The 21997-nt window shown below is 38.6% G+C and overlaps 2 protein-coding genes across 2 annotated transcripts in view; one reads left to right on the top strand and one right to left on the bottom strand.

Annotated features, from left to right (window-relative positions):
• srd5a1 (steroid-5-alpha-reductase, alpha polypeptide 1 (3-oxo-5 alpha-steroid delta 4-dehydrogenase alpha 1)) overlaps positions 1-21997 on the top strand; it is a 387143-nt gene that overhangs the window by 192271 nt on the left and 172875 nt on the right. The gene's annotated exons all lie outside the window — the stretch shown is intronic.
• On the bottom strand, positions 1988-21548 carry lpcat1 (lysophosphatidylcholine acyltransferase 1). Its single transcript, XM_079367810.1, has 14 exons — positions 21226-21548; positions 12430-12569; positions 11787-12001; positions 11336-11448; positions 11101-11161; positions 8841-8899; positions 8020-8054; positions 7693-7747; positions 7473-7555; positions 6320-6445; positions 3774-3927; positions 3593-3691; positions 3375-3516; positions 1988-3042 (listed from the first exon to the last, which is right to left on the bottom strand). Exons 1-14 carry the CDS (start codon positions 21310-21312, stop codon positions 2909-2911), a joined length of 1503 nt encoding a protein of 500 aa, XP_079223936.1. The 5' UTR covers positions 21313-21548; the 3' UTR covers positions 1988-2908.

Below are 21997 nucleotides of genomic sequence, written 5' to 3'. Positions count from 1 at the left end.
TTTGATTTAAAGTACAACTGCCTGTGTAAAACTAAATATTTCTGGTAATGATTCGATGTTCTATATTTGTCAATTAACTGAGTGGGCTGATGAGTGTGTTTGACACACAATAACCTGAGTGTCAGGAGACAAGCTTGCTGAGATGTGTCATCAATCACTCCCTCGAAATATATTTCACACTTGCAGCGAATTGTCAGACAGAATCAGGTCACAGCTAATCAACTGAAATACAGCTCAATTGAATAACGCTGGCTTAAAGGGAATCAAACAGTGAAAGCAAAAATAAGTAGCAATTTATACTGGAATAGGTTGATGAGCGATCAACCTTATTTAAAACCAAAACACCCATTATATTTTAAGGTTATTTAAATCACTGATCAGAATTAATGAGCACACTGTGTTAGACACTTCAACAATGTATTCGCTACCTGAGCTTTCTTCAACATTGATAATTTACTATTAGCTTACAAAATGCTTCATTTATTCAATCTTAGTTATGCAAACCTCTTGACTATAGCTCAGTTTTATTAACCTTATAATTATTTTTTACTGATCACTCATTGAACTTACCAGTTCTATCTATCTATGTATTATTTTCAGTATACAGAAATGTAAAAAAATGTCTTCATTACTTTTAACTTACTGGTGAGTATGAGTTACTTTAGATCACCTATCCAAAGACTTCATTATCCATTTGAGCCATTGATGATCATCCATTGAGCTCATGCACTAATGTTTAGGATTTTTTAATTTAAATGACAATTCATATGTTTTCAAAGTAACTCAACATTCTTTAAACCCATCGCCCTTTGGTTAAAAATATCATGGCTGTAGGAATAATTGCAGTAAAGATTTCAGACCACCGATCCCCCATTGTGCCGTCTATTATTATCTTGTATTCAACACTTACATGATTAAATGTAAGACCTCTAAGATCTGGCTACGAGAAAATGAAGCAGGTTCATAGGCAACAGCTAAGGAGAGGTTGATACACTTGGCTTGTACACAGCAAACAAACAACACCTGTAAACTGAGCTAAATCTTTAACACTTCTAAGCACTGCATAGCCAGGTAGGAGCGAGGTGAATTTACAGTGAAGTTTCCTCCACAGTCACTAGGATTAGCTCCAGGTTTATGTTTACAGTAGGGGTATATTTCCTCATCCTTGGCCAGGATGACTGCTGGGGACAGATCCCTAAGTACTGTAAAGACATTCATGTTGTGAGCTGCGGGTTGCAGCTGCTGTCTTTCTGGCAGATTCCTTTAAGGCAGCAAGATCTGAGAGACTGTAGAGAGCCACTGCTCAATGAGCAATTTGTTCTCAAGCTTCCTTTTTAAGACCCTGAAGGCAGGTCTTAATTGTTAGACGTGATATCTCTACTCCCCCTCTCCTCTTCCTTTGACTGTTTCCCCCTCCTCCCTCCTGCCCTCCAGCTATTAGGAATTGGATTTGGAGCAGAACGATCCATTTAGTCTCTGTCCTCCAACTTTCTACCTCTCTCCGTGCTTTCACACCTCCTCTGTAGGCTTTTCTCATCAAAGCCCAGTCTTAATCTGTCTATTTTTACCTGAAGCAATGAAAGGAAGGGATGAGGTCATTCTTTTCCTGTCCATCAGATGGGCAATGGTGCATGGGCTCTCTGGTGTGTATCGTTAAGAAAGATAGCACCACCATGTGGACAAAAAAAAAAAGAGAAACCACAATGAAAGAGTCTAGGCAGACACGTTATGAACAGCTGTTCTTCAAGCTCACCACAAGTCATTGAAAGGACAAAATCACACATCAATAGCTGATGAAATAAATACGACTAAAATAAATTAATAACAACCAGGGCTTGTACTTTGATCAGCATAGACTGGATCCATGCGGTTATTGGAAGCCCTTTTCAAAGACTAAGAGTCATACCATGTTGAGATGAATATGTTAGAGCAGAGCTCCATCTAGTGGATACAAACTGTTGGTGACAGCAATAGAAAGCAGTTAACGTTGTGAAAAAAGACCTTTTAATTTTGCATTACTTTGAAAAGTGAATTTTACAGGAATACCACAGCAATGAGGTACAAAACATGTCAGTCCAGTAAAAGTCATCTGAGATCAATATTAAAACCTGCAGGAAAAAGTCAAAGCCCTTTAAACATGAATATTTGGTATGTCAATTATCTAACGTTACGAGCTTGAAAGAAAGGATCTAAAAAGCATAATCATCATCGAAGTCCATTTATTTCCTTAAAAAAAAAAAAATCCTTCGAGAATTGGAAAAACTTTATAAAACGTTATAGACATTAACATTGACCAGAAATAAAAAAAAAAAAGTTCAACATTCAAAATTTAATAAATCACCAACTTGTCCAAGAGTTCTTAATTTGTATATTTATTTGGCCGTGACTCAGCTGCATGAATAAATAAATAATATCTTTAGATGCATTGGCTGATCAGGGCTTTACCCAGCATTTTTTTTATCCTGTTTGGTTTGAAAACCAACCATCTTTATTATTAGTTAAATTGTTTCTGACTACTTTAATAAAGAGCAGCAGGGCATTGCGGGACTGTGGGACAGACAACATAGCCTATACCTTCAAAACAAGAGCTGATTGACACACTTCCTTTAATAGAGAACTCTTAAATACCTTGCCTTAATATGTGAAAAATAAAACTACAATAAATGTATTTGCAGAGCACAAAGACAATTAATTTTTTTACCATGATAAGTTCACGAACAAAACAAAGGAAGGTAAAAAAACAACCCTCAACTTATTAGTGTTTAGTGATTTTTATGTTATAATCTGTGCACACTAATCCCTTCCTATCCTTAATGTTTATACTCTATGTCCCTTTCTCTTCCTGCATTTGAAGGCACACTCCCAGCTGTTAGGCTGAGAAGGTCACTGGATAGTCGGAGTGCATTCTTCAAACATCTTTGTTGTGGCTTTGGCCGTTGCTGCTCTTCGGTCGGCCGATGCAGAATTTGCGTGGATGGTTTTTAAAATCAAGGTAATGCTGGGTGAAGTTTGGATGTTGCTCTATAAAATGCCGAAGTTCATCTTGAAAAGAGAAAAAAACAACAACAAAAAAAAAAAAAAAAAATTTAAAATACAATTTCTTAGTAATTTGGAATGTGAGAGTGAGACTACATTAGTGTTACATGATGGCTTCGGGAATACTTATTTAGAGCTTTAATTTTAAATTTGAGATAAAAGGGGGCTTTTTCACATCAAAATATAATTAGTTTTATTGTTTTGAAGCATTAAAAGAATCACTATGATTACTGGGAATTGTATTAATGTATTTAGTTCATATGCAGCTCATCCTGCAAAATTACAGATTTCAAGAGTTTTCTGCAAGTGTGAAAGCACAAAGACAAACTGAGTCTTACCATATGTGATCTTCCCTTCGTCAGATGCATCAAGCGATAAAAAGACACCAGAAAGCTCCACCTCTTCAACTCCTAACATGACTTCCAAGATGGAGGCGAGATCCTCTTCTAGGACTTTCCCGTTGTCTTCACTCTCATACATCTGCACAAAAACCTACAGTCTCAGTAGAGTGACTTAAAAGCTATGTGAAATAAGATTCTGTGGAAAATATTCTCACCCTGAAGGCTAATTTCAGGGTCTCCATTGTCTTTGATGGTTGACAGACGGCAGACAGAGTGATGATGAAGAGTCTGATATCTATCAATCCGTCTGCATGCTGGAAGCAAAAAGGTTCTTGGTCAGCGAAGAAACAACAATGATCATGTGTAATGATTTTATATGCTGATGTTTGAGTTTACCTTGTCGAAGAGGCTGTGGACTTGAATGAGTGTGTCTGTGACTGGCAGGTTAAGGAATTGGGCAAAGTCCTCCAAACCCAACCTGTCTCCTTGCAGCTTTCTGGCTCTTTTGACCTGCTCTTCTAGCTCTTTGTATATGGCTCCTGCTCTCAGCCTGTTAATTAACAGTGAACCGAGGTGGTTAGGAAAAGGCTCATCATGTTCCCTTTGATTACACTGAACAATTCCACACATCTATTCACATCATAAGATTAAAGCAGGTAATAAGCAATAAGAGGGAGAAATGTAGTCATATTTTATCAATGATGAATAGTTTAGTTCTCTTGGTAGACACTTGGCTGATAGTTTTATAATATTTTGGCCCTTTGTTTGGCATATTGACTTAAACTTTTTTTTTAAAGAACTATCATCAATTCCATTATCTGTACCGCTTATCCTGTTTCGGACAGAAGGGAATTGGAGCCAGTTCTGGCAGCCATTTAGGCCAGAGGCAGGGCACACACTGGACAGCTCTCCGATCTTACCACAATTTCCCAGCTTGAGATCAATAAAGTACATCCATCTATCAAAGTACATCAGTCACAAGTTGACATGTCAAAGACGGCAAACATTCATACTCGCACCTAAAGGCAATTTGCAATAACAAGCATGCGTTTGGGTTGAGGGAGTCGACAGACACGGAAGAAGATACAAACTCGTCACAGGAAAGGCCCCTTTCAGGAATAGAGCAAGACAATGTTTTACTGTTAGACTTCTAAAAACTCAATGGTCTGAAAAGTAGATTTTTTTAAAAGCTTTTTTATAAGAAGCCTGGTGCCTTTTGCAAGAATGGCACATTCCTGTTCACTTTAGTATTAAACAAATAAGAAATAAACATCACCATGACGAATGAAGTTAAAACAGTTCTCATGTTACTTGACAGAATTTAATATGTACCGTAAATTCCGTACTATTGAGCGCACCTGGATATAAGCCGCACCGGCTAAAAATAAGTAAATAAATGTATTTGTACATATATAAGCCGCACTTGATTATAAGCCGCAGGTGTCCACGCTATAACAAGAGCTATTTACACAGACGTAGGCTACCGGTAACATCCGCAAATACTGTAGCGTCCGTACGGACGTTAAAGGACGACGAGAGCGTTCAAATAATAACTTAATAACCCGATCACTGTCGGCCGTGACCACGCCGTTTACAGCAGAGAGCAACACATAACTTGCCGTAACAATCCAACTCTCTCCCCCAGCGTTCTCTCATACAGCCACTCAACACGTTCTCGCTGGTGCATTCACTGACTCTCCACATAATCGGAATTATGAACACATTATCAACTACTGACTTTACAACATGAACCGTTACAATACGAAGCCTAGCCGACGGTGTCTGTAACACGGCTGATGAAAAAGATGACCGTAATATATTTCACAAGAAAAAGTCCATCCATTCACTGCCTCAGAATGACTTCATTACTCACTTCCTCAGTCTCTGTTGTCAGTGTCATCTTAACGTGCAGCAGCTCTGTTAGCTTCTTTGACAGCCAGGTCGATCGCCTTTAACTTGAAAGCTGCATCATATGTATTTCTCCGTGTGTTTTCCATCATGAGGGTGTGTGCATGAAGCGCAAAATGACTGATATTAAGATCCGACGTGACGAAGTCAAATGTTTTTGCGGCAGAAGCTCATTGTCCCCCATAAAAAATCCATGCATTAGCCGCACCGGAGTAGAAGCCGCAGTGCTCGAAGTGTGAGAAAAAAGTAGCGGCTTATAGTCCGGAATTTACGGTACATGCATAAAAACCACATGTTCCCTCTATTTGAACCTTTTAGTGTTTTAAACACCCTTTTAGTCATTATTCCTCACAGAATCCTTCTTTATTGTCTCTTTGCATATGATGCTAGAATTCAAGTACTATATAAAAATGAAAAAGAAAACACCTGGCGAAAGATGTCCCTTCACAAAAAACATGATAAGACATCGTTGAAAAAAAATCCTCCATGTTTGTAAATGGGTTTACTTGTAAACATTCCTGTGTCGCTGTATGCATTCATTGGTAGACAGCATGCAAGTTTCATGATCCTCTTAAACTAACGCTCCCTCAAAAATCAAAAGAAATGACCTACTCCAGCATCGAGCCAAGATGTTCTTATACCAATTATTTTCAAATACTCTGAAAAGAATGTAATAACCGACAGGTAGAGACATTCGAGATGTTTTGGAACTAAACTGCAAACATAATGGGTAAATTAAAGAAGGTTTTAAGTGTCTTTAACAAGGATGTGTGTCACCATGACAGATGACTCTATAAAAATATCCTGAGTAAAAAAAAGTCCTTTCGAACCAACCAGATTCTCACATGGTTATCTTTACACCTTTCTTTAGTTTCTTCATGGATATGACCTGATGTGCATTTGTGCACAACACTCCTGATCTTCCTCTGGGTAATTCTGCTCTGCCACCTACAGGTGTCAGTGTTTTTACATCTTCAGTGCCGACACCTACTTTCTAACCAGTCCAACCAGTTCACATGTCGTTCTCCACTTACCCCAAGCGGTACACCAGCCGGTTGAACTGAAGCAGGCTGCTGTAATCATATATGCATAGAGGGCCACGTGATAGAATGATGTCTCGGTCTTCAAAGGACAGGTCTGTGAGTGGCAGCTCCAGGGCTCTGTCAGGACACAGACAACAGTTTATAAGGACCGTCAGGTCAAACTGAAGTTTGGTTTGCTTAACAATTTAATGAACTACACGATCAATTAATAAATTAAATTCAGTAATTTTAAAGAAGTTGAAATCACAGAAATAAATAAGTTATGCCGTTAAAATGCTTTTAAATTGATAAAGAGTGAGAGTCTGTAAATAAATAAGTTAGACTGACAAGCAAACCTAACTGGAAGGAATCGATCTTCACAGTAAGAATGCACCGGGGGCATTAAAAAAGACGCACACACAGACAGCTGCTCACAAAAACTAAAAAGAAAGAATAACCACAAAACTTAAATGTGCAACATTGACTGTCTACGATAAAATCAAGATGGCTTTCCCGAGATGGCTTGGGCACGTGTTGACTTTGTCTAAACTTTGATAGCATGCCTCTTAATGTTTGAAGACTGTTTGTTTGTACTCTACTGGGAGATTAACTTCATTTATAGAGCGCTGTTTCTAAACTGTTGCAGGAGGAAACAGGGTAAATGACAGACTTTAGTGAATTGATTGATTGATAATTTGATATGTTAATTAAGGGAGAGGTATGTTTTACTTTGCAAGGGTGCGGTAAAAACAGATGAATAGAACATTTATTTGCTAAAAATAATGAAAATTAATTTAAAATACAAAACATTTGTTAAAATGTAGGCTATTAAAATATGTTTGAACACGTTAAAATTAGTCTGGCATGCATTTTTCATTTGAAATGTTAAAGCTGTGTTTAAATTAATGTCATGTTTACATTTGCTTGTATTTTCTTTTGTTTCCAAGGTTTTCTCACCTAAACTGATGTAAACCACTTCGACGAGTCCTAAACTAAAAACTGAACTAAACTTCAACATAAAGGAACTAAAAGGAAACGTTTGGGTAGAGGATCATTCCTTTTCAAGTTGGGAGGCACAAGAGGAAACTTGACAAGGACCTATTATGATACATCTAAAACTAGTTGAACCAATGTCTGGCCAGCAGACACCCTAATGCACACTTACTTGGCCATGAGCTTTCTGACATTGCTGGCAAACAGGGCAGAGTCTTCCTTCTCCTCGGTTGATGGCGTGTAAATGGGCAGGTACTAAGGAAAGAGGCATTAGGTGGACAATGCTTTGTTTCCAAATGTAGGCTAACATTTCTTTCAAATAGGAAAGAAGATTGAGAACACAGTGACAAAGTAGAAAATAAAGTCTTACTGATTTCTACTAAGAAACTCACTTCTATCTCCATGGGATTATGAAGTTGACACAGAGTGAGCCAAAGAATCTTGAACCTGAAGTACAGAAAAGTGTGCTTTGTGTTTACACATGAAAATTGTATCAGAAAGAGTTTAGACATTAAATACATGACAACAAGACTGTACATCGTATTAGGAGAAAAAATGTGGTTTCCTGACTTCATTTTATCAAGTCGTTCTTACTAAAGTCCCTCGGGCTTCATTCATATACAGTATTTAGCCGTGGGCAGAGCGAGCTGTGTGTTTGTGATGTTTGTGATGCATCTAAACATGAGGATGGGTGAAATAAATTCAGAAAAAAAACTCACGCTGCAGGGCCTTGCCATGTCCATGAAACAGTATCCTGTTAAGAGAAATAATAAGCAATAAAAGTTGCAAGTATAGTTGAAATCAACAAATAAAATTATTCATCACTGCTAATAACCAGAGTGTTGCCAAGTGAAGTTTATTAATGAAGCCCATTACAGCAACATGGCAATTCAAAGTGCTGTTGACAATCACAGAGAAGATCAAATATAAAAATATGTTTAAAAAAGAAGCTTCAAAAGAAATACAGATACATGAAATTAAAACGCAAAATATTTAAAAAAAACAGCCTCAAATTGGATTTGGTGAAGTTGCAGACCTTTCAATGGTATATTGCTCTGTAGTCTCTCACACACACACACACACACACACACACATACACACAGAAAAGATGAGAGGAAAAGCCATGTTGATGCTAAAGTCAGCGCTATGACTAAACTCCGCCCAGAAGGGAAGAGACAAGAAAACCTTCGTTAAAAAAAAAAAAAAAAAAAGTATTCATGAGAGCCAGTGGTGAGAGAGAGACATGACACCTGTGTTTGTAAGAGAGAGAGAGAGAGAGAGAGAGAGAGAGAGAGAGAGAGAGAGAGAGAGAGAGAGAGAGAGAGAGAGAGAGAGAGAGAGAGAGAGAGAGAGAGAGAGAAGGGGGATGAAATATCATCCTAGCAGAACATGAAGTAATTCAACAAAGGAGAAACCATTACATCACAGGTGTGTGTCAGAATGTGTACATGGTGTATTCATGCCGTCAGGTTGAGCTCAGCTTGTCCACGATATGGGTACGGAAAAAGTAGAAAAAAAGATGAAAGGAATGTGCATTTACCAGTTTGTTTGGATATCGAAGAACCACCGGCTGCACTGGTAGTCCTGGTATGAAAGCTCCTAAAGAGGACAAGAGAGTCAGAGTCATAACAACGTTAAGATGAATGACAAGCTCACAGCCCTATACTCACCTCCAGCTCTGGCAAAAAGCTTTTGAAAAAAATTCTATAATGTGCTGCTGATGACAGACAAGCTGATACATACAGTAAAGTATGTACTGTATGTCTGGTAGTACGGTACTTTACTCAACCCACTGACTGAGCTTTGAACAGGTGACGGTGGGATAACTATTCCGACTTAAGTTTAAATCTTTAAGAGAAAATGAGCTGCTGTGATAAAATTGAGTTCTTCAGCAACTTAAGACTCAGAGCTGGTCGCCAACCATAGAGCTGGAGGAAATGCAGAGACACTTCATTCCATGTTGTTTTGTTATCCAGTAAGTCTACTACATAACATATTGTGTTGAAGGTCAAAGCAAAAGCCAAAAAGGTTGTTGAAAGGCCTATTTATTACGCTTCATTTATTTATGTTTAAAGAAGTAGTAATTACGTTGAGGGAGACTGTATCAAGTTACTTTGATGACACTTAAAAGGTTAGCAAACTAAAAGGTGTTTCTAACAAAGAACATTGGTGTGTTCAATTAAGACTTAAATAGAGGATATACATTGACTTCACTTTTCCACCAGACCACGTCCCCTCAGCTGGACTGGCAAAATATTCTGCAACACGGCTGTCTTCAGTAGGGAAATAAAAAAACTGGGAGTAAAACGGATGATGATTCTAGTATGATTTCCTGACATTTAAATGTGCCTGATTCCCCGCCAGAAAAGTTCCCAGAGCTCACACAAACCCATTTTGATCAGTAAAGATGTGAAACTGAATAAACTCCAGAGGCGGCCATGTAAGGAGCCAGCTGTTTATCCACATTCCAGTGATCCATTTGCTCAGTTTAACTTGAACTTAAAGCAGTTTTCTGCTCACTCCCAATGATTCCTGACAACAGTGCTTTCCAAAGGGCTCAACTACTGACTCCTGCTGACCATGGCATTACATTCATACCCTTTTTTTTACACTGTTGAAAATCAGATCATTTTCTTTTTTGGAAAATGGATGGATAAGTGACAGACTATTTGAAATCAATCTATTCTGGCCGTACATATTAGTCTGACCGGAAATAAAAGAAAGAATGTTCACTGTTCCTGCCCACTGAATAGTACTGTGAAAAGCGAGTGGAGAGAAAGGGAGAGATGGACGAATATGAAAATGATGCTCCTATTAAAAGCCCTTCAAAAGAAGACAGGAGGTATCCTCATAAACAGGTGGCACCATGCACCTAAAGAGCACAAACAGACCAAATGAGTGGCTTTGTTGTGCTGGAAACCAGTGAAAAGCTCTAATAAGAGGAGACAAATCCAGAGAGGACACACACACACACACACACACACTAGAAATAACAGAATTACCAACAGGAAGAAAGGGGATTTGATGGAGCAGACGGGGAACAATGGTTTGAGCAGAGTGTGCTCAAGCTAACACACACTCATACACACGCGTAAGCTGTTAACAAGGTCGAACAGATCTGACCCAGCAGTTATGTGTCCAATGAAGCTTTTTCTTGGCAAGAAGCAAGGCATTGACCTCACTTCTACAAAATGTTTTATTTAACTGTAAAGGACTCTAAATGCCTTTTTTAAAATTATGATAGAACCACTGATTGGTATGTTATTAAGCAGTTTTAATGTATGTATATACTGGCAGAGGAAAAATACAGATTACCTTTAGAAGGTATTTTTAATTTCCAGAAATCTAACATGGAGTTGGCAGCTCTGCGGTCAACTGTAAGCATAAATAATCCTTTACAAATCTTAGCAAATTACTATAAATAAACAAAGTCTTCAGACAGAATTAATGAAGCCCTGGTTGGAAATGACCAGAAACACAAAACAAAGTTCACTTTCTTTTCTTTCAACTTTTCTCTTATTCATTTATGGAATAATACCATGAGTGATAAAGGGTTCACATAGTTGTTTAAATTTAAAGATTATGTTGGAACTTTAGTTTCATGATTTTTTTTTTAATTACTATTTTTTATTTAATTGTCATGTTTATTTTTTTTTAATGCACTGCAGGTTTGCACTGTGGGTTGAGGGGATTGAAATTTCATCTGTGCTGTATGTTAACATGGAGCATATTTGACAAATAAAGCCTACCTAAACCTAAACCTAATGATGCCAAGAGGAAAACAGGGATTAAACACATACCCGCTTTAAATAAGATGAGACCCGACCGGTTGGTGCAAGTTCCCTCTGGAAAGATCATGATCTGGAACAAACAAAAACCCTTTAAGGCACACATTAACAAACAAACAGATGCATCTGGCTTTTACTTGTTTTCAATTGGCTGTGCTTTGTGTGTGTCATCCTGATTTTCAATGCACCGTGAGCTGATGTTAGACTTGTGTATCTTATGGTCAAATGAACTTTAGGATTAGGTTACCTGAGGCCACTCCCCTCCAGACCTTGCTCTTCTCTTAATTTCCTCTACAGTTTTTCTTCTTGAGTCCTGGTCAGATCGAAACACAAATGCTGGCCTGATGTAGCTGATCAGAGCTGGGAGGATGATTGTAAACAGTGAATATTGGATGTGAGTTAGAACTTAAGAAAAATAAATATCAGAGCTAGAAATACAACACAACTAAATTAAGATTTATTTTGGGGCTTTTTGCCTTAATTTAGGTACGATAACGAATAGAGGGAAATCTGAAAAGATTACGTGTGGGGAGTATTGCAGTCTATTTATAGGGCACTACCTAACCACTAGACCATCAACACTACTTTTAGGACCATTGAGTAGTTTTATGTTCATTACGGAAATTTTGAGGCATGAAAAAGATCTATCTAAGCTAAATCTATGGGTCACAGAGCTTATGGAAATGTGGATTACTCACTGCCCCAGACAGGAATGCTCCTGCTCTCCAGTTTGGTGACTATGGAGCACATGGTCATGGTGACAGGGATGGCATCAAAGTAGGAAGAATGTGGTGCCACAGTGAGAATGGGAGCTTCAGAGGGCGCAGCCTGTCGCCCTTTGACGCTGATCCAATGGAAGCCCCCACAAAACCACATGGCTCGCATGATCACTCGTAGACACACGTCTATCAACCTAAGAAAGGACAGGCAGACGGTGGGCACAAAAAGGGTTGTTTTTTTTTTTTTGTGGTTTTAACAATCACGAAAAAAAAAGCTGTGCTTTGCCAAATTTTTCTCGCTAGATCGGTTATAGACAAACTTCACAAAAAGGTAAAACTACCATTACCCTTCAACTGAGAAGTCAATTTCAGATGTTAATGAGCCGCTTTAAACTGACCATCGTAACTTTTCAGGCGTCCTTAAATCTAATTAGCAAACATGCACATCAATAACAAAAAAATGTGTTGCTATAACGCCATAGTTGAATATGTGCTTGTGTGTTTGGATCTTTTTATCATATCCTCATCACACATTTCTGAGTGATCCTACACGTCTAATTAGTACATCCATGTTTTTTCACTTTCCTACACACAAGTATGCGTTACGTATATGAACACACACCTCCTCCACCATGGCTGTGGTTCAATAACATATTCAGAGCGTCCCAGGGAGGCCGCGAAGGCGAAGGGCCACGCCAGGAGCATGAGGAAGGACACCAGCAGCAAGCGCAAAGGAAACACTGTCACAGACATCAGTCCGATCTGAAAAAGGATTGGAGAGAGAAGAGGTAGAGCGCAAAAATAAGAGATACATACAAACAGAAACTATTTAGCAGAAAAACAATGCGTAACAGACACAGAATCAAGATGACAATTTCTAAAACAGGAGCCATGAGGGCCATAACAAACAAACTAAATGTGAAACAAAAACAAAGAAACGTCAGGCAACATCGCACAGCATTTGAAGGGAAGTCTGTAATAACAAGCTAGCAAAACAGCTGTCAATTGTGTGACCCACAACATTTCATCACAGTTAATCTTCATAACATCACCTGTCATAAAGTTCAGACTCTTTACTCATGAACAAAAACACCGAGTAATCGTGCTGCGTGAAAAAACAAATGAATGACATCAGTCATATCCGTCTGTCACTCCACATGAGGTCAGCTCTCCTTCTGTATATCAAGCCCATCCCAGTGTGTGTATTGAACAGGAATAAACTACATGTGTATTTGCATATAGAGCAGGGAGTGAAGATCCGATCCCAAATGGGCACGTCTGTCCACATTTGGACAGACGTGTTAATGCCATGTGTGAACTCCTTTGCTCATTTAAGTTAGAATTTATGAGCATTAAGAACTCCTTAATACGATAAGGAGTGATAGTGTAATTGTTTACCAGACTAATTGTGCAAGGCACTGATTGAAAAAAGACAGAAAAAGTCAAATAGTGAGATTAGAAATGATTCAGCAGATCCTTGGCCTTGCATGAGAAGGTGTATCCCAAACATGTCAGGGGCCGTGGTGAATCCAGTTAGGCTAGTTGGTGATAACACCAACAGTATTGTAGAAGAAAGGCCCTCGGTAGAGTGAAGCCGTTTGTGTTTGCACTTAATGTTGATTCTTCTTTCATCTGGGTCTATCTGCTACAGGGGCGATCAGCCCACTAATAAAAGTCGTTCTGAGCAAAAAACAAAAAAAAAGGAGCCACAGGAAGAAGGATGTGGAGATGCTGCTTTTCTTTCAACACAAAAACACAGGTTTTTCTCCCCTTGTAGATGGTATGTTATTTCATTTGGGACATCGACGCATAATAATGGAACCATCAACCGGAGCAACCAACCATTCTCCATCTACACAGTCACCACTGTTGACGGAGCGAGAGAGAGAGAGGCAGAGTATCTTTATTCATGTTTGGCTCGAACAGAGAATCCCTTCAACTGCTGTTTTGTACGACTGAGGCCAAATAAAAAGAATAACTAGGAGTCCAGACTGGGATTGGTAGCACAAAAACAGTAAGCAGCTCTTGGAGCTTATTCTGTTGCTGGAAAAGCTGAGTCTACAAAAAAGTTAGACTAAGACTAAGTGATGAACGTTAAACTAAATACCAGAGATCTCTGCATCACTCCACCATTGTCCAACTGGCTCTTCAAAACTGTCACGTTATCATATGGCAAGCACCTCCATATAAAAATACTTCACAATTATCTAACGTTCTATGGCTTTGGAGACCATCTGTCAAACAATAATTATGTAAGGTCTTTAACATGCTGTACATTCTTTAAGAGCAGAACCAGATGCCTGCATGTCACGCAATGCACACAGGAGAAGAATATTCTTGAAATGCCTTCGAGAAAAAAACATTTGTTCTTTCTTTTATAATAACAAAACATGAATTCTAAAGCTGTTTTTAAGATCAGTTGAACTTATGAGGATTTAAATATTAACTGATGAAATGGCTGCTCTGACTCGTACGGACCAGGTTTAGTAGGTGTGGGGACAAAAATCATACAAACGTAATTGCACGACGCAGGTTTCCATTGGTTGCGATTGTTTTTGTTAATATTACCCTCAAAACAATAGTGCTGGATACGCCCCGTCAGTAACACTATGTACTTGTTCTCTGTGGCCATGTTCTCTAAAATGTTTAAATAGGACTTGAAGACTTGAAACGCACGCTGGTGACTCTGTGAGGCTGTTCGTCCGCAAAAGGCCTCCAATGTAAACTCCAACTTTGGGACCTATCTTGATGATATGATCTAAAAAAATAAAATCCCCAATTTATGATTTTTTTTTCTCAAACAACCTACAAAACACAGAAGAAATGTATCACATACGATTTGTTTCTCTCAGTGCATGCTGCGATGGGAGGCGGCATTACAGACTACTGGAGCTCAGAATAACAGTGGAGGTGGTTTACTTTAATTATCCATGTTAAAGGGAAAATCCACTTTAATCTTTTAAAATTGTCCAAAACCAAACGTTCAAAAATCGATTTATCACCCAACACTACTTTCTAGTACCTTCCTGCCCTTTCTTGGATCCCTTGCACCAATCTCTTCATCCAACACTTCCATCCCAATCCCTTGCTACCCTCTCGTCAACCTCAAGGCCTGCTCCACAAAAATCTCCAGTCCATTGAGAATTCCTCTCCCCCAATATCCATCCACCCAGTCATTCATTTACAAATCTCTCCCAGTGCCATTTATCATGTGGCTGTCCCTTCCATGGTTTTCCTACTTGCATTGATGTGCTGCTTGTCACATCTCCAGGGAATCATCTCTAACCCCCCCCCCCCCTCCTGCCCTGCTCTATATCTTTCCTGTGTGATCCTCTCTATGGAAGAGACCAGGTGCAAATTGCAGGGCTGTATTAATAAATTAACAGGCACAGGGGTGATTTATGATGCTCTAACGCTTTTCCCTTCCTCCTCACCCCCCCACCATGCCTGATGCAGAGTACACTCATCATCAGAGTATAACCAATCCATCTGGGAGAAGATGCTGACATTTACACAGTAGGTGGCATGAAAATAAGCTGGGGCGTGGTCCTGGAAAGCAATCCCTCGAGCATAATGAGAGTACTCATCCATTCACTTTGATCACGTGCTTCTGCAGTATTAAGCTCACCTTTCCAGAAACTCCTCCCTCTGATATTTGGAAGTATTATTCCATTGTGTTACAAAACTCCTTCTAACTGTATTTCTGTTAGTTATCCACATAACGATTCCAAAACCTCATTTTTAAATATAGAAATTAGTTTAGCTGCATGGCATAACATTGCTTGGGGCCTTTAGTATTTACTTGAAAAGGAGAGTCCGACAAATGTCCTTACTTAAGTGAAATGACACTAAAAAGTGTAATGAAGTAAATTTTTATTATTTTTATTCTTTTGGTTTTTATTTTTTGAAAGTATGCAGAGGGTAACTTACCAGATTTGGTAAGACATCGGTTGTATTTTAAATATTCTGGAAACTCAAGGTCCAATTGATTCCCAACCAACACACAAAAAACTTTGTTTTGGTAGGAATCATAAAATCTGTGTAAGACCATTTAAGTGTGGGCCCCTTCAGCTCCCTTAACACATATACATATACAGTAGCTATAGCTCTGTCGTCTGTTTTATATAAACAAGTGCACCGCCTATACAAGCGAATATCTGTTTCATACAACCAACACACATCAACAGGAGCAGATAGGACAGAAATTCCCCTTGAAATAAAAAAAATCAGTGTTTTTGTGTGAAATATTCATTTATCTGCCAAAAGAGCAATATTCTAAAAAGCCATATTCTAACATCAAAATAACAATATTTTCTCTTAAAACGATTGGAATGTCTGATGGGTCTATTTCAGGGGTCTCCAGCAAGGGGCTCACGAGCTACCGGTAGCTCGCAGGCCCTCAATAAGAAGCTCGCCAAGCAAATCCAAAATATAAAAAAAGAAAAGAAAAAGAATAAAAAGCTTCTTTCTTTTTATTTTCTACAACTCTAGATCTATCTAACCAGATTATAATGCCCTGGTCGACAGCACGCAGTGTCAGACATCTCATTAAAGGTCAACATAGAAGCTGACGATCCATTTTAATTCATACCAACCTTATTTAATGTGCTTTTCTTTAACTTATAGTATAGCCCGTTATCTTTAGCCATGTCTGTGTACATTCTCATCAATCAGGGCTCTTTGATGTGAAAACAGTTGCTGAGATTTGCGACACCAACATGACTGAATCCTGGAGCATAACGGTATGATGACAACAATGAAAGGGCTTCTCATGTTAACTGATGAGTGAAAGCAGCCACATCCGCTTCCAGAGAGGGGCGTGGTCAGACAAAGCTTATTTGTATTTAAAGCCTTAAACCTCGTTTCCACCAAGCGGTCCGGTATGGATCAGCACAGTTCGGTTCAGTAAAGCCTGATCCGGTTTGATTTTCCACAGCTAACCGTGCCATATTTGGTCGGCGGCGTATAAGCCAGAGCTACGTAATAGTGTGGCATTATAGCAGCGCGACACAGTGTACACTGCTAATAAATTAAGTGTGCTGCTCCTGAAATATGACTGCCTCTGTTGAGTTTTTATTTCTACTTTTTTTTTTTATGAGAGGAGAAAAGAATGAAAAAACAAGTGACATGGAAATGGACAATATATTAACCAGTTTTTCCCATAATAATAATAATGATTAACACTATTTGGCCAATCAAAATGGCCAAACAGCTAGCTGTCAGCTATATTTGAAATGTTTGGTGTCAGTAAGATGGTAGGCTAAGTTTGTAAAATGGTTGAAGTTGAGGAAATGTCATTGAACATGTGGTCGACATGGACTTGTTTCATTTGAAAATTAGAATTACTTCTATAAAGACCGTATGTTACACTTTATGCAAACAGTACAGTATAAAGACCTGAGAACCACAAATTATTGGCAAACTCATTCTTAAATATCTATCTGTAAAAATCCTACTGACATGTCAATGTCAAACTAAGTTGACACACATTGTCGTTTGCCTGAAACAAGGCTGTGTAATCGACACAGGATTTCAAGGAATATATGCATTTTTTTCTGGATCCAAACAACGGGGCTGAACAAACCTTACAGTGTCATTAACAAGGTTCTGACTTAATTAGTCCATCGCCTTATACAGTTGTACTATATTTTTTCCATGCCGAATGATGCCAAATAATGTAAATCTGTTTTGCAATTCCATTAATCAATCAAAATCAAGACTTTTTGAAGATTATTTTCAGACTGTTACTGACTATCTGAATCAGAATCACTTTTTATTGCGAAGTACATTTACATACACAAGGAATTTATCTCGGTGTATTGGTGCAGAAAACCATTAACATATAAGGCTAAAACACACTTCCAAGCTAGCCACCCTGCTAACTACTATTTAACAGCAGACTCCCCGGTGTGATGTGGCCCAGCACACTTTAAACTACTCCATACTTCCTGTGGTGACTTATTGGCCAGGGTTAATTGTTTTGAAAAAACCAAGGAAAGAGGATGTCCCACCTGGGAGCATGAGAGGCACTCAAGTGTGTTCTCCTGTTTTTCTTCTTGTTGGTGTAATGATCAAGAAGTGTGGACAGCAGGAAGTAAGAACAAACATTCCCCAAACTAAAAGACAAAGGTAGAAGAAAGTGTTGAAAGACCTATCTAGAATGTTTTCTGATGAAAAATCAGCATTAGCGAAATAACCAACACAGTTGTATAAGTTGGTAATATAACAAAGAGTAAGGTCCAGACCTGCTTTTTGTAAGCATAACGATGAGCATGGTCTGTGTACCTGCTCTTTTGTTAATGCTAACAGACAAAGAGAAAGGTCCTTTTTGTAAAGTGTCTCGAGACCTGTAATGAATTGACGCTATACAAATAAAGATTGATTGATTGATAAAGTGTCTTGAGATGAGAATTGTTATGAAACTGCGAAAGCAATATTTCTTACAAGGAGTTAGCTCACATCTATGCATATTACCATAACAGTGCTCTTTTGTATTTCTGGTGAGAATATCAACTACATGTTGTCTTGTACTAGTACTTTGCACAAGACACATGACAATAAAGTTGAATCAGAATCATAATGTAAAATGTACATCTGAAGATTTGGTTTAGATACAAGCTATAAAAATCTGCAATTTCTGAATGTTGTTTTTTTTGGATATTAACTGGGATTTAAGCGTGGTTTTAGGCCACTCTGTTCCAGTCATGGCAGCTTAAATGTCATGGGAAGCCTGTTTTGCTTGAGGAGTTGGCAGCCATGTTTGTATACTATTCAGCAATGTGGGACTCAGCTGGAAAGTGTGCGACTGTCTGCTCGTCTTGCTGACCTACTTGGTGTACATGTTAGCTTATAAGAAACCGTGGGAGGATGTGCCATGAGACAAAGGGGGCTGTGTTTATTTTCTTTGCACTGATTGTATTCATTACAGCTGAAGTGAAACACTTGACTTGCATTTTGGGGCATGATTTCTTCTTCTTCTGTTGGGGATTTTGTTCACATACACGTGTACATGAAAGACATGTGTTAGTTACCTTTACTTCAGCACAGAAACAATTGTGTCACGTGTGGGACATTTGTTGTCCCAAATGTCTTTAGTTAAGTTATTTGTTTAATAGTATTGTTTTTTATTGCTAGTTTTCTTAGTGCTCTTTTTATGCACTGCAGGTTTGCACTGGGGGCTGGGGGATTGCAATTTCATCTGTGCTGTATGTTTAACATGGAGCATATTTGACAAATAAACAACCTTGAACCTTGAACATTTGATTCTCACACCCTAACACAAACTTTATTTATTATTTACTCCAAGTCTGGATGTAAGTGATAAAATGGCAAAAGCCACGTGAAAGAGCGACAAGTTTCAAAACAAAGCCGAGCTTTAAAGTAAACTTAACCTGGTAGGAAAGAAATACAAAATGAAAACACAGCTAAAGGCCTGGCTGGATTGACATCTTTTACCAATGTATTTGTTGGGAACTGATGGTATGGACATAAAGGCATGTGCTTTCATGTAAGCCTTGTGCTTTGCTATAAGGAACGCTTGTACTTCAGAGCCCTGGAGCTATAAACATGATGGGTTAGAGGAGAGGGAGTGCACTTCCTCCTCTTAAGAGATTGTTGCACTGTGACTTGTTTACAGCACAACTTATTTCAGGGCATGGCTTTAGAAAAAAAAAGGCAAGGAGGCATGTAAAAGTGCTTGAGGTTTAGCTTACCCTCATAATGAACCCTCAGTAAAAAAATACCAGTTTTACACGTCACTAAAAAAAACGTATATTGGGGGGATTCCAGAGGAACAGGGTTTCAATTTGATAGTCAAAAACCAACAATCCACAACAGCCCATTGATCCACTGGTTGATTGATGAGGAGGTATTTCAGCAAGACTGCGACCTCAAGTAGTGACAAACCATTGATTTCAGTAGTTGATTTAAGATGTGCCCACAGTTGTCAATCTCAAACTAATCCACTAAATCACCTACAACTCTCGTTATTTTCCAAGAGTGCACACCTTACTTAATAAGTATTTTGAAATGTTCTGTTGCGCATCTTATTCAACAAGTATTTTAAAATACTCCATGTGAGACTCCTATTTGAGTACCAGTCGTCAGTTTGAAAAGTCAACATGACAGCCCTCCACTGCTAAGAAGTCTTATAACCCAAGTGATCTCAACTTGACTCCAACCTAAACCAAATCATTCATCGCCACACAGGAAACGGATCTATTCTGATGACAATTATCTTAAGTACACATGAAACTTGGCTAGCTTGTTTACCCCTGTGCTGACACCTGAGGGTAAACACTGTGCTACTGTACAGGCACACTCAATTTGGACGAATGAAAAGAAAAAGTGAAGAAAACAGAAGCCTTAACAAAGTGCTGCCCTGTTTATCTATAAATGAAAAGTAATGGTTTCTGATCCAATCCAAGCCAACGTTATTTGTTAAGCATTTTAAAACAACCACAGTTTTGTGTTTTACAGAAGAATGAATGAAAACATGAGATTTCAGGATCACTCCATTCAAATATTGGCTATAGACACAAGAGTTTACAGCTGAGCAGTTGGAAAAACGTAGTTCAGTTTTAAGCAACTTTGGTCACAGCAAGGGCTACATTCATTTAACTTCCACTGCTAGGGGCCAAATTGCAGGGTACAAAAACGATTACAAATGTAACTCAACATACCAGTGTTTAAATACATTTTAAATATTATTATGGGTATATTTATGGTTTTCATGATGTCATGGCAGAATTGGTCACATTTCCTTTATGTTTCCAATTAATTTATAAGTAGAAATTGACCTGAGGGCCACGTTGAGGGTTAATGGGGCCCCCCAGTTGCAGACCCCTGTGTTAGATGAACTAGACCAAGCTAAATGAAACATACTAACTGGATCACTTAAATCTAACAATTTATTTTGTACATGTGACTTTAATTTGAATACTACAAAGGTATTGCTCTTTTCTCTGACTGAGGTTTCTTTGTATGTTCCACTTCACATTAAAGAATAAAGCAGACATTATTAACCCTGAACTTAGATTATGTTGGTAAAGTCTAAGCATGCAGTCTTTTATTGAGTGGTAACTTTTTAAACACGTTTTGGTGTCATCATTCAAATGACAACTACCAGTTTGGCATTACTGTCTTTTGTCACTCACTACAACGATAATGACATTTAGGGAGCACATTTCCCCCAAAGTCTTTATCTGACTCTTGAGGTAGAACTTTTCAGTGATATGTTACAACGTTAAACAGGAACAAGAGTCTGCCAGCACTAACCAGGTGAGTTACGTTTAGTTTGAGTAAATCACCTGCACAAATAAGACAAGCAATGCAATGGGCAGTAGCTTTTAGTAGCAGAATGACGATGTTTGAAAGTGGATGTATCATTCGTTATCCTTTATCTTAATCGTCATCTTACCTTTATTTTCTCTGTCAAAGTGAATTTCAGCTCGTGGACGAAGGGGTTTTTACCCACCCTGGAGGGGCGGCTGTTTGATGATTTCATAGTTCTAGTTTCTACCCAATCAAAAACAAAGAAACGTCGTGTGTGAAATGTTCCGTGAGGTTGGTTCGGTTTGTTTTTGGTTTTTGTGGCGCTCGAGCGTATCTTCCTCAGTCCTCAGTCCATCTTCATCTGACTACAGCGGAGAGGTTCGCGAGTCAGGGCGGGGAGGAGGGCTCACTACAGCAAGCCAGAGAGGTTCACCAGCATCACTTCCGGTTGTATTATTCACAATAAAGTACCCATAGACATAAGTACCTGCAGCAGATAAATAAGAAAAATGTGAAGATACAATAAAAGCACAATTGCTGGGTTTGCAAATGTAAACAATATTTACCATATTCAAACCAATATAATGGTATTCTTCAAGCTTTTAGTTTGAAAGTCAAAACGGAGTCTGCGTACAGTGTATGCTGAAAACCGATCAGACTCCCCCGCATCCACATCCAGTCATCTATGCCCACATGCCCCCGTGCAACAACTGTGCTTTTTCAAAGCAGACTTTGTTGTTCGTCAAAGCCATAGATGACATGTAACCTATCCCTGGCTGTTTAAGGATGGTTTGGTGGTGGTTAAATATATTATGCATACGAGATAACATCTTTGGAGTTACACAGGAATATTCTTCATTTTAGTGTTTTTGTCCAAAGCCGTGATATGTAAATGCACATTATTAAAGACAATACCA

The sequence above is a fragment of the Symphodus melops genome, assembly GCF_947650265.1.
Source record: "Symphodus melops genome assembly, chromosome: 18".
Lineage (NCBI taxonomy): Eukaryota > Metazoa > Chordata > Actinopteri > Labriformes > Labridae > Symphodus > Symphodus melops.
Note: the sequence above shows the minus strand (reverse complement) of the source record. Positions and strands in the feature narration are given on the sequence as shown.